This window comes from Bombina bombina, chromosome 3, assembly GCF_027579735.1.
Source record: "Bombina bombina isolate aBomBom1 chromosome 3, aBomBom1.pri, whole genome shotgun sequence".
Classification (NCBI taxonomy): Eukaryota; Metazoa; Chordata; class Amphibia; order Anura; family Bombinatoridae; genus Bombina; species Bombina bombina.
In genome coordinates, this window is record NC_069501.1 from 1,186,033,280 (window position 1) to 1,186,047,439 (window position 14,160).

Genomic DNA, 14,160 nt, shown 5'->3' on the forward strand with positions numbered 1-14,160 from the left:
GTTCCAGAATATTTATCGGTAGAAGAGATTCTACCCGAGACCAAAGACCCTGAGCTTTCAGGGATCCCCAGACCGCGCCCCAGCCCATCAGACTGGCGTCGGTCGTGACAATGACCCACTCTGGTCTGCGGAAGGTCATCCCTTGTGACAGGTTGTCCAGGGACAGCCACCAACGGAATGAGTCTCTGGTCCTCTGATTTACTTGTATCTTCGGAGACAAGTCTGAATAGTCCCCATTCCACTGACTGAGCATGAACAGTTGTAATGGTCTTAGATGAATGCGCACAAAAGGAACTATGTCCATTGTCGCTACCATCAAACCTATCACTTCCATGCACTGCGCTATGGAAGGAAGAGGAACGGAATGAAGTATCCGACAAGAGTCTAGAAGTTTTGTTTTACTGGCTTCTGTCAGAAAAATCCTCATTTCTAAGGAGTCTATTATAGTTCCCAAGAAGGGAACCCTCGTTGACGGAGATAGAGAACTCTTTTCCACGTTCACTTTCCATCCGTGAGATCTGAGAAAGGCCAGGACAATGTCCGTGTGAGCCTTTACTTGAGGAAGGGACGACGCTCGAATCAGAATGTCGTCCAAGTAAGGTACTACAGCAATGCCCCTTGGTCTTAGCACCGCCAGAAGGGACCCTAGTACCTATGAGAAAATCCTAGGAGCAGTGGCTAATCCGAAAGAAAATGCCACGAACTGGAAATGCTTGTCCAGGAATGCAAACCTTAGGAACCGATGATGTTCCTTGTGGATAGGAATATGTAGATACGCATCCTTGAAATCCACCTTGGTCATGAATTGACCTTCCTGGATGGAAGGAAGAAGTTTTCGAATGGTTTCCATCTTGAACGATGGAACCTTGAGAAACTTGTTCAAGATCTTGAGATCTAAGATTGATCTGAACGTTCCCTCTTTTTTGGGAACTATGAACAGATTGGAGTAGAACCCCATCCCTTGTTCTCCTAATGGAACAGGATGAATCACTCCCATTTTTAGCAGGTCTTCTACCCAATGTAAGAATGCCTGTCTTCTTATGTGGTCTGAAGACAACTGAGACCTGTGGAACCTCCCCCTTGGAGGAAGCCCCTTGAACTCCAGAGAATAACCTTGGGAGACTATTTCTAGCGCCCAAGGATCCAGAACATCTCTTTCCCAAGCCTGAGCGAAGAGAGAGAGTCTGCCCCCCACCAGATCCGGTCCCGGATCGGGGGCCCGCATTTCATGCTGTCTTGGTAGCAGTGGCAGGTTTCCTGGCCTGCTTTCCTTTGCTCCAGCCTTGCATAGGTCTCCAGGCTGGATTGGCTTGAGAAGTATTACCTTCCTGCTTAGAGGACGTAGCCCTTGGGGCTGATCCGTTTCTGCGAAAGGGACGAAACTTAGGTTTATTTTTGGTCTTGAAAAGACCTATCCTGAGGAAGGGCGTGGCCCTTGCCCCCAGTGATATCAGAGATAATCTCTTTCAAGTCAGGGCCAAAGAGTGTTTTCCCCTTGAAAGGAATGTCAAGCAATTTGTTCTTGGAAGACGCATCCGCTGCCCAAGATTTTAACCAAGCGCTCTGCGCCACAATAGCAAACCCAGAATTTTTTCGCCGCTAACCTAGCCAATTGCAAGGTGGCGTCTAGGGTGAAAGAATTAGCCAATTTAAGAGCACGAATTCTGTCCATAATCTCCTCATAAGAAGAAGAATTACTAATAATCGCCTTTCCTAGCTCATCAAACTAGAAACACGCGGCTGCAGTGACAGGGACAATGCATGCAATTGGTTGTAGAAGGGAACCTTGCTGAACAAACATCTTTAGCAGACCTTCTAATTTTTTATCCATAGGATCTTGGAAAGCACAACTATCTTCTATGGGTATAGTGGCGCGCTTGTGTAGAGTAGAAACCGCCCCCTCGACCTTGGGGACTGTCTGCCATCAGTCCTTTCTGGGGTCGACTATAGGAAAACAATTTTATAAATATGGGGGGAGGTACTAAAGGTATACCGGGCCTGTCCCATTCTTTACTAACAATGTACGCCACCCGCTTGGATATAGGAAAAGCTTCGGGGGGCCCCGGGGCCACTAAGAACTTTTCCATTTTACATAGTGGTTCTGGAATGACCAGATAATCACAATCATCCAAATTGGATAACACCTCCTTAAGCAGAGCGCGGAGATGTTCCAACTTAAATTTAAAAGTAATCACATCAGGTTCAGCTTGTTGAGAAATGTTTCCTGAATCTGAAATTTCTCCCTCAGACAAAACCTCCCTGGCCCCCTCAGATTGGTGTAGGGGCCCTTCAGAAACCATATCATCAGCGTTCTCATGCTCTACAGAATTTTCTAAAACAGAGCAGTCGCGCTTTCGCTGATAAGTGGGCATATTGGCTAAAATGTTTTTGATAGAATTATCCATTACAGCCGTTAAATGTTGCATAGTAAGGAGTATTGGCGCGCTAGATGTACTAGGGGCCTCCTGTATGGGCAAGACTGGTGTAGACGAAGGAGGGGATGATGCAGTACCATGCTTACTCCCCTCACTTGAGGAATCATCTTGGGCATCATTTTTACTAAATTTTTTTATGACATAAAATACATATAGTTAAATGAGAAGGAACCTTGGTTTCCCCACAGTCAGAACACAATCTATCTGGTAGTTCAGACATGTTAAACAGGCATAAACTTGATAACAAAGCACAAAAAACGTTTTAAAATAAAACCGTTACTGTCACTTTAAATTTTAAACTAAACACACTTTATTATTGCAATTGCGAAAAAGTATGAAGGAATTGTTCAAAATTCACCAAAATTTCACCACATTGTCTTAAAGCCTTAAAAGTATTGCACACCAAATTTGGAAGCTTTAACCCTTAAAATAAGGGTTTTTATATTTAACCCCTTTACAGTCCCTGGAATCTGCTTTGCTGAGACCCAACCAAGCCCAAAGGGGAATACGATACCAAATGATGCCTTCAGAAAGACTTTTCTATGTATCAGAGCTCCACACACATGCAGCTGCATGCCATGCTGTCCTCAAAAACAAGTGCGCCATACCGGCGCGAAAATGAGGCTCTGACTATGATTAGGGAAAGTCCCTAAAGAATAAGGTGTCTAAAACAGTGCCTGCCGATATAATCATATCAAAATACCCAGAATAAATGATTCCTCAAGGCTAAATAAGTGTTAATAATGAATCGATTTAGCCCAGAAAAAGTCTACAGTCTTAATAAGCCCTTGTGAAGCCCTTATTTACTATCTTAATAAACATGGCTTACCGGATCCCAAAGGGAAAATGACAGCTTCCAGCATTACATCGTCTTGTTAGAATGTGTCATACCTCAAGCAGTAAGAGACTGCACACTGTTCCCCCAACTGAAGTTAATTGCTCTCAACAGTCCTGTGTGGAACAGCCATGGATTTTAGTTACGGTGCTAAAATCATTTTCCTCATACAAACAGAAATCTTCATCTCTTTTCTGTTTCTGAGTAAATAGTACATACCAGCACTATTTTAAAATAACAAACTCTTGATTGAATAATAAAAACTACAGTTAAACACTAAAAAACTCTAAGCCATCTCCGTGGAGATGTTGCCTGTACAACGGCAAAGAGAATGACTGGGGTAGGCGGAGCCTAGGAGGGATCATGTGACCAGCTTTGCTGGGCTCTTTGCCATTTCCTGTTGGGGAAGAGAATATCCCACAAGTAAGGATGACGCCGTGGACCGGACACACCTATGTTGGAGAAATTACAGCCGACTCAAATTAAAAAACACAGGCGGGAGCTGTGGACTCTTCCCTTCAGAAGAAAATGAAATTATCAGGTAAGCATAATTTATGTTTTTCTTTTTAAAAGGGAAGAGTCCACAGCTGCATTCATTACTTTTGGGAAAATAATACCCAAGCTAGAGGACACTGAATGCAAACAACGGGAGGGAACAAAAGGCGGCCCCTTCGAAACGCACCACAGTCTGATACTCGACACCCTAAAATAAATAGACGACACGGGTGAAAACCTGAAGCCCTCTGCACATTAGTTACACAGCCGGCAAAGCCGAACTAGACCACTCAGTCCCAGAACCCGTCAAGCCCAAACAACCTCCAAGGAGTCAGCCCCGCGGATCACGACTCCCATGAAGGTACCCAGCCAAGACAAGGACAAGGACTGCTATCTGCCCCCAAAATGGTAAACGAAACAGTAGGAGAAATATCAGGGTGAAAAAAGGTGCCAGAAGAACAAAAAATTACAGCCGACTCAAATTAAAAAACACAGGCGGGAGCTGTGGACTCTTCCCTTCAGAAGAAAATGAAATTATCAGGTAAGCATAATTTATGTTTTTCTTTTTAAAAGGGAAGAGTCCACAGCTGCATTCATTACTTTTGGGAAAATAATACCCGAGCTAGAGGACACTGAATGCAAACAACGGGAGGGAACAAAAGGCGGCCCCTTCGAAACGCACCTCAGTCTGATACTCGACACCCTAAAAAAAATAGACGACACGGGTGAAAACCTCTGCACATTAGTTACACAGCCGGCAAAGCCGAACTAGACCACTCAGTCCCAGAGTCCGTCAAGCCCAAACAACCTCCAAGGAGTCAGCCCCGCGGATCACGACTCCCATGAAGGTACCCAGCCAAGACAAGGACTGCTATCTGCCCCCAAAATGGAAGACAATTCTCGTGAAAGATCCAAAGGATCATTCCACTCTGCAGAACATAGAACAACCCTTAGAAACACAAGGAACGAAAAAAAAGATCCATACAAAGGGAAACATGTCCCGAAAAGGACTCGAGGAACACCCTCATATCCCTGACCCTGTACCATACCCAAAGGTACTCCAGGAAAACCATGAGCTCCCCGTTGCCTCATAATAGATCTAGATTTGCAAGCTAGACAGCAGAGACAGCAGAAATAGGATAACAATCCCAGCAGCTAGTAAAGAGTTCTCCAAAAAGAACACCAACTGTCTGAACAGGAACTCCCAATGACCAGCTTCCTTCCAAGGGCTCACAGCCCTCCAACTATTGGGTTCCAAGGAGCATTCCCTCCTAGCACCAAACATCAGCGGAATAAGGAGGACATCCAAGACCTCCCACAAAAGGAGAGAGCTGACTCTAAGAAAACGGTCAACCCGCATAGAGTAACCAACCCCCATTTTCACTCTAGGATAATGGTCCTAGCCCAAAGGCTAGTCAAGACCAAAGACAAGAGTCCCAGACTTAAAGAAGAGAAAGGAAGGGTCAACGTAGGAACAAGGTCCCCGGTTAGACCGCTGACCGTCACTAAAAACGGTATGTTACCATGAGTCAGGATAGACATTGTGCTCGGGAACGAAACCCCTTAAATGGCTGTTTCCTCTAAAAACAAGGAACACTTCCCAATGGAAGAAAGTCCTTGGATCCTCAGCATCGATATATCAGAATTCAACATATAACAGGAGCCCCATAGGGAACAAACCCTCAGCCTCCTGCTGCAGGAATGGAGGAACCAGTCACTACATCGCAACTCCCCTTCCAGGATTCTGGAACGCAAGAAGGGAAAAACCACTTACAAGGCAAGACACCAAGGACCCACAGGTCACTCCAAATAGTAAGGTAACTCCGAATCCAGAGAACCCTACCCCCTCTCTAGAAGCGAAGATAATTAAACAATGGAAAAACCACCCTACCATAGAGGCGAGACCACTCGGCCATATCGCCAACCCAGGTGAGATACCTGGAGTCTACAGGAACAGTGTAAATGCGCCAGAAGACCAGTAGGGAACAGTCAGAAGGATCTAAAGCCTAAGCCATAAAATAAGCATCTCTCACAGAGCCCCAGCCACTACTGAGAGAGGCCCGCAGGACCAGAAACATCTAGTGAGAGAGCGAACCGTCCACGCCCATCTAAGGAGAGACACAGACTTAGGTTAGGGTCCTCGAAAAAGGAATCAATCAAAGATCCAACTTCCAGAGGAACCCTAAGCTGCTTCCTACGAAGGACTTCCTTAACAGACTAAAATTCAGCACCCAGGGCACCTGGATCGCAAAGAAATCTCGTAGGCAAGCATTAATATGTGCTACACACAAAGGCAGGGTAGCAACCAACACCCGAAGGCGAATGAGAACCCTGTACATTGCTCGCCATCATTAAGGTAATAGTTGTTATTATTACCTAATTTAATGGTACTCATTTAATCGACCTCGGAAAGATGAAGGGCGAAGTCGGCCCTGCCGGGATTTGAACCTGTGACCTTGGATCCTTTACACAGGCTTTTTTGTAGTCAGGGCATTTACCAACTGAGCTACCACACTGGACCCAGAGAACCAAACTCAAGACACCACCCACGAAGCCCCAACAGAGCATCGAGGATAAATGGTCAACTACCTGACCTCGCCTCTTCACTGAAAAGCTCCAAGGCTAGAGTTGCAAGGAGGACGGAAAGACACCCGAACGTCAAGACAAAATCAGATAAAAGGAGCCACACTGTGACCCTGTCTTCTTGCGTTATCATACATGTATAAAATATGAAACGATCTTACCAGAATCTATGTCGTGGAACAGTAACATGGTCCTTCAAGTGTAACAGATAGTAGCAGCGCTTCTGACATGGACTTGAGTGAAGAAAGCAGGCAGTGAAACTCGTCAACGCTGATTGCTTATGGAGCTGTTAATATGAGTCGGAATGGTTTTGCAGAAAGACTCTGCCTGCATCTCCGGACTCTAACTTTCATCCATGCTTTCACTGAGAGGCTGACAGGACTACTTAAAACTCCAGTCCCATCTTGAAGAGTACTACCATCCATAAGAAACTACTCCAAAATATTCTAACACTTCTCTGCCAACCTTCTGTGACGAAAGGCAAAGAAGGACTGGGGTTAAGAGGAAGTGGGGGAGGTATTTAAGCCTTTGGCTGGGGTGTCTTTGCCTCCTCCTGGTGGCCAGGTTCAGTATTTCCCACAAGTAAGTAATGCAGCTATGGACTCTTCCCATATTAAGGACATATATATTTATACCTATATATGTGTATATATATATATATATATATATATATATATACACAGGTGGCCCTCGTTTTACAACGGTTCAATTTACAACGTTTCAAAATAACAACCTTTTATTCCAGTCATGTGACTGCTATTGAAAAGCATTGAGAAGCAGTGCATTTATTAAAATAACCAGTAGGTGGAGCTGTCCGCTTGTGTTGCAGAAAAGCCAAAATTAATCAGTTTAACCAGACCTGAGCTATCGAGCAGATTTCAAAGGAACAAGATCTTCCTGTCTATAAATCAGTCCAGATTGGAATGCATAGAAAGAACTGTTTGCAGAAAAATGCAAGTGAAGTCTGTGTTCTGTGATTATTTTATTGGGTTTATAATGCTGTTTAGCAATTTATTTTGGTTCATTTAACTTAGTTTAATTATATATTCTGTGTTGTGTGATTATTTTATTAGGTTTATAATGCTGTTTAGCATTTAAAGTCTTCATTTCAAAGCTTTAAAAATAATATATTAGGTGTTACTTATGACAATTTCGAGAGGGGCCTGGAACCTATCTCCCTCACTTCCCATTGACTTACATTATAAACTGGGTTTCAATTTACAGTGGTTTTGATTTACAACCATTCCTTCTGGAACCTAACCCCCGGAGTAAACTGAGGGTAACCTGTATGCATAAATATATATATATATATAAAAAAGAACACTTTGTAAGTAAGTAGCGCACACATAGACTTTAGCAATATAATTTCAAAAGGTACCTGTATACCACTCACTGTCCGGTAACACGCTGGGGAGCAATTGGCTCAGAGTGTATGGAGATCTGCAGCTGTGGAGACTGAGCCGGTCTGTAGTCAGCGTCTGAGTAAATAGAATATATTCCAATGGATTGTCCCCACTTGTAGCGCAAAAAATCTCTCTCCAAAGAAAAGTAAAACTTCCTTTATTGTAGTAACAAAAGTAAAAACATGACAGCCTACACACGACTGTAATAAAGCACTTAATATAAAAACACAGTGTCAGTGATCTGAACCACATGCATGTTTTTACTTTTGTTACTACAATAAAGGAAGTTTTACTTTTCTTTGGAGAGAGATTTTTTGCGCTACAAGTGGGGACAATCCATTGGAATATATATATATATATATGTATAAATATATATATATATATATATATATATATATACATACATACACATATATACACACACACATATATACACACACACCTGATTATATATATAGGTACACATATATATGGATATATATAGGAATATGTATTTACAAACACTTAGAACATATTCCCCTATGTGCAGTACATTGGAATGTGAAATATTTACAGTAAATACACAGCATAACACTTTATGAAATATGAATATTGCATAAATATGTTTTTTACATGTTTTCATCTACTTAACTGTGAAGGGCTCCAATGCGCACACACACACACACATATATATATATATATATATGTTTATATATTTGTACATATGTATTTATGTGTGTATTTATATATATATATGTATTTATATATATATATATATGTCCGTAGATATGTAGATACATACATACCCATATGAATACATATGTACATACATATAAGCTTTTATATATATATATATATATATATATATATACAAACATACACACATATACATCATTAGCCATGTATAAGTATGGATCTCAATGTTAAAGCCCTCTGCTTGCTTTTTTTTCTACACCTTAGACATCATATCTTTGAGCCTTTATAACTTTTTTTGTGCAATTTTTTCCTGTAATAATTTTTATTAGATGGTGTTATTAATGTAATTGTACTTTGTAATGTATTTTTGAGGTGTTTTGTGACACTTTTTTGTTTCACAAAACAGTTAACCAGAGCTCTGAGGATGCAGTAATCATTCTAGAGTAAATTGTGATTGTGCTCAAGCAATCACTTTTAATTTTAACTTGTGATACGAGCGGAAAAACCAACGCACGCAAACAGCCGCAATAAACCCCATGTCGATTGTGCATAACTATTAATGAGCCACTCGTAATCTGGCCCAGAATGTAAACTTAAAGGGATAGTAAAGTCCAAATACAACTTTCATGATTTAGATAGGGGCCTCTAGTTATCAAGCAGTCAACCTCAAATACGCTGGAATTCCGCAGCGTATTTGTGGCGAGGCTGATTCGCCTAAGTTATCAAGCCCTACAGACCGGCAAAAGTAGAATATAGTGACGTAAGCTTCGATCCGGCGGACTCAGTCCGACACAGATCGATTCTTACGTCACTCCAGATGTTCCGAACGCAAGTTCGGCACAATCTGACTACTTTTGGAAATTATCAAATGACTACCAGGTACGCTCGGCACTTTTCCGGCTGTTCCGATCAGCCAATAGAATGTGAGCTCAATCTGATTGGCTGATTGGATCAGCCAATCAGATTTTTCCTACCTTAATTCCGATTGGCTGATAGAATCCTATCAGCCAATCGGAATTCGAGGGACGCCATCTTGGATGACGTCACTTAAAGTAATATTCATTCAGCGAGTAGGCATCGGTGAAGAAGGATGGCTCCACGTTGGCTGCTTTGAAGATGGCTCCGCTCCGGATGGATGAAGATTGAAGACGCCGCCTGGATGAAGACTTCTATCGGATGGAAGACCTCTTCAGCGCCCCTTGGATGAAGACTTCTATCGGATGGAAGACATCTTCAGCACCCCTTGGATGAAGACTTCAGCCCGACTGGGTGAACACGACTCAAGGTAGGGATAACTTCAGGGGGGTAGTGTTAGGTTTATTTAAGGGGGGTTTGGGTTAGAGTAGGGGTATGTGGGTGGTGTGTTTTAATGTTGGAGGGGGGTTGTATTTGTTTTTACAGGCAAAAGAGCTGATTACTTTGGGGCATGCCCCGCAAAAAGCCCTTTTAAGGGCTGGTAAAAGAGCTGGTTACTTTGTAATGTAGTATATGGTAGGGACTTTTATTATTTTTTTATTTTTTTATTTTATTAGGGGGCTTAGATGAGGTGTAATTAGTTTAAAATTCTTGTAATCTTTTTTACTTTCTGTAATTTAGTGTTTCTTTTTTTTTGTACTTTAGTTAGTTTATTTAATTGTATTTAATTGTAGCTACTTGTAGGTAATTTATTTAATGTATTTATTGATAGTGTAGTGTTAGGTTTAATTGTAACTTAGGTTAGGATTTATTTTACAGGTCATTTTGTAATTATTTTAACTAGGTAGCTATTAAATAGTTAATAACTATTTAATAGCTATTGTACCTAGTTACAATAAATACAAAGTTGCCTGTAAAATAAATATAAATCCTAAAATAGCTACAATATAATTATTAGTTATATTGTAGCTATCTTAGGGTTTATTTTATAGGTAAGTATTTAGTTTTAAATAGGATTAATTTAGTTAATAAGAGTAATTTTTATTTAGATTTATTAAAATAATATTTAAGTTAGGGGGGTGTTAGGGTTAGTGTTAGACTTAGGTTTCGGGGTTAATTAGTTTAATATAGATGGCGGCGGTATAGGGGGGGCAGATTAGGGGTTAATAAGTTTAATATAGGTGGCGGCGGGGTCCGGGAGCGGTGGTTTAGGGGTTAAACAATTTATTTAGTTGCGGAGGGGTACGGGATCCGCAGGATAGGGGGGTTAATAAATTTATTATAGGTGGCGGCGGTATAGGGGGCAGGATAGGGGTTAATAGGTATTATGTAGGTGGCGGCGGGGTCCAGGAGCGGCGGTTTAGGGGTTAACATATTTATTATAGTTGCGGCGGGGTCCGGGAGCAGCGGTTTAGGGGTTAATAAGTTAATTAGAGTGGTGGTGGGCTCCGGGAGTGGCGGTTTAGGGGTTAATAACTTTATTTAGTTGCGGGGGGCTCCGGTATAGGGGGTAGAACAGTATAGTATAGTGTTGAGTGCTTAGTGACAGCTTATTAATAAAGCTGTGAAAAAGCCGAAGAGCAGCGAGATCGGATGAGTGATAACTATGACAGTCCGCTGCTCATCGCCCCGTACTTGGTGCGCGGCTTTTTGACAGCTTTTTTGATAACTTTGGCGAGCGTATTCAGGTCTGCGGCGGCGATGTGAGGCGAACTTAGGCGGACGTATTGGGACCGGCAATGGCAGGTACGTACGGGGCTTGATAACTAGAGGCCAGAGCATGTAATTTTAAACAACTTTCTAATTTACTTTTATCATCAAATTTGCTTGGTTCTCTTGTTATTCTTAGTTGAAAGCTAAACCTAGGTAGGCTCATATGCTAATTTCTGAGCCCTTGAATGATGCTTTTTTTTCTGAATGCATTTGACAGTTTTTCACAGCTAGAGGGTGTTAGTTCATGTGTTTCATATAGATAAAATTGTGCTCATGCACGTGAAGTTATTTAAGAGTCAGAACTAATTGCCTGAAATGCAAGTCTGTCAAGCGATCTGAGATAAGGAGGCAGTCTACAGAAGCTTAGATACAAGGTAAATAAAGGGATTACCTATTTTTTTAAACAACATTTATGTGTCTTTAATACAGTTACCTGTCATGTTCCTGACCCACTGCGTCATGCTTTTCAAGTTCCCATGTCCTATCAGGTGAATAATCCCATTCCATCTCTTCAGCTGCAATAAAGTAGCTTCTTACAACGCCATACTGAGTCTCCGGGGGTGAAGAATCAGAGCATTCAGATACCTTATACAGCTGTTTCATGCCACCTATATTGTGATCAGTTGTTCGGCAACTCACTTCAAATCTACCTAAAATGATAAATGGTGCATGAGATTTTATAAAATTTCCCAACAACAACGGACAACAACTTTAAAAATAAATGAACAAATGAATGCATGTGACACAAACATGTAGTTGATTCTTTCATGCTGTATTACTCTGAAAGTCAGAAAGGCTTTTTTTGCAGGTGATCCTTTAGTGATCCAGCAAGGTCCTTGTCAGTTAATTCATTTACAGGTTAGCCAATAAGTACGTAGGCTTCAGGTTTTGTTTCTGACAATCCTGACAATCCATTAAAAATACAAAAAAGAAAATATTTGTGTGCTTCTGCTGGATTGTAGAAGTAGCACTAACTACTACTTTAACTTTATTTAAAGGGACGCTAAAGTCAAAATTAAACTTTCATAATTCAGATAGAGCATGCAATTTTAAGCAACTTTCTAATTTACTCCTAATATCATTTTTTGTTTTCTTGGCATTTTTTATTGAAAAAGTGGGAATGTAAGCTTAGGAGCCCCTTTTTGGTTCAGATCCTGGGTTGCGCTTGCTGATTGGTGACTAAATGTAGCCATCAATCAGCAAGCACTAGCCAGGGTGCTGAACCAAAAATGGGAGGGTTCCTAAGCTTACAATCCCATTTTTCAAATAAAGATACCAATAAACGAAGAAAAATTGATAATAGGAGTATATTAAAAAGTTACTTAAAATTGCATGCTCTTTCTGAATCATAAAAGAATAAAAATGGGTTTACTATACCTTTAAGTTTAAGCTGCTGTCCACCTGCTCCTCTGCTGACCTGAATATGTACTAGACATGTGAATTCTGATTTGGACGAATCTGTATTAGTCTGAATATCGACTAATTCATGCATTCGGCACACAACCGAATAAATGAACAGCAACATGCACGAAATAAAAGAATAACAAATGAATACATTAACTAAATGTGTTAATACATTTGTTTATTCATTATTCTTTTAATGAAAACACAGCCCTACGCTATTAACCCCTAAACCACCAAAAACCCATCGCAATAACCCCTACACTATATTAATTACTAAACCACCACAACCCCTATTGCTATACACCCTTACACTATTTAACCCCTAAACTGCAAGAACCTACCATCGCAATATAAACCCCTACTCTAGTAACCCCTAAACCACCACAATCTCAATCACAATAAACCCCCTACACTATTAACCCCATACATCGACACAACCTCCATTGCAATAAACCCCCTACACATCCCTATGCTATTAACCTCTAAACCGACACAAACCCCATCGCAATAAACCCCCTACAATACTTAAAGAGACATTAAACCTAATATTTTTGTTTTATGATTCAGACAGAGCATTATATTATAAAGAACTTTCTAATGCATTTCTATTTAATTGTTTTGTTCTCTGTATTCTTTGTTAAAAAGTATAACTAGGTAGGCTCAGAAGCTGCTGATTGGTGGCTGAAAATATATATCTCTTGTCATTGGCTTTCAGCTAGCTCCCAGTAGTGCATTACTGCTCATTCAACAAAGGATACCAAGAGAATGAAGAAAATTAGAAAATAGAAGTAGATTGGAAAGTTGTTTTAAGTTGTATGATCTATCCGAATCATATAAGATTTTTTGGGGGTTTAATGTCCGTCTAGCCCCTAAACCGCCACAACCCCCATTGCAATAAACTTCCTACACTATTAAAGCAAGGGCAGAGTCCAGGGACAGGCCAAAGGTCGGGTAATGGGAGATCAGTCCAACAACAAGGTACCAAGGGGTAAAGCAAGGGCAGAGTCCAGGGACAGGCCAAAGGTTGGGTAACGGGAGATCAGTCCAGCAACAAGGTACCAATGGGTAAAGCAAGGGCAGAGTCCAAGGACAGGCCAAAGGCTGGGTAATGGGAGATCAGTCCAATAACAAGGTACCAAGGGGTAAAGCAAGGGCAGAGTCCAGGGACAGGCCAAAGGTCGGGTAACGGGAGATCAGTCCAACAACAAGGTACCAACGGGTAAAGCAAGGGCAGAGTTCAGGGACAGGCCAAAGGTCGGATAACGGGAGATCAGTCCAACAACAAGGTGCCTAGGGGTAAAGCAAGGGCAGAGTCCAAGGACAGGCCAAAGGTTGGGTACCGGGAGATCAGTCCACAACAAGGTACCAAGGGGCAAAGCAAGGGCAGAGTCCATAACAGGACAAGAATCAGGTGGTGAGGCTGGTACGGGATACCATGTAAGTGCAGCTGGTAAAGCAAGTACAGAAAGGCCATCTTGTCTGACCCTTTTCCATAAATCCCAAAAACACAAATTTTTAGGTCGACTTTTCCCAGGGGCCACAAAAACAAATACAGAGGACCGCATGTGGCCCACTGGCCACTAGTTGGCCATCCCTGCTTTACTGGATTCTTTCTCATGCTCTCGGTTTAGTTGTGCTTATTATGTTGCTTAATAAAACATTTGGATCAAGTTAAGAGAGTATAAAACGCTCAGTAACTTAA

At 41.5% G+C, this 14,160-nt stretch overlaps 1 protein-coding gene across 1 annotated transcript in view; it reads right to left on the reverse strand.

Moving 5' to 3' along the window:
- The window catches only part of HEPHL1 (hephaestin like 1), a 387,436-nt gene that overhangs the window by 71,002 nt on the left and 302,274 nt on the right, over nt 1-14,160 (reverse strand). Inside the window, exon 12 of the mRNA XM_053708616.1 lies at nt 11,488-11,704. Within this exon, the coding sequence (XP_053564591.1) occupies nt 11,488-11,704 (217 nt within the window). The remainder of the gene's footprint in view (nt 1-11,487; nt 11,705-14,160) is intronic.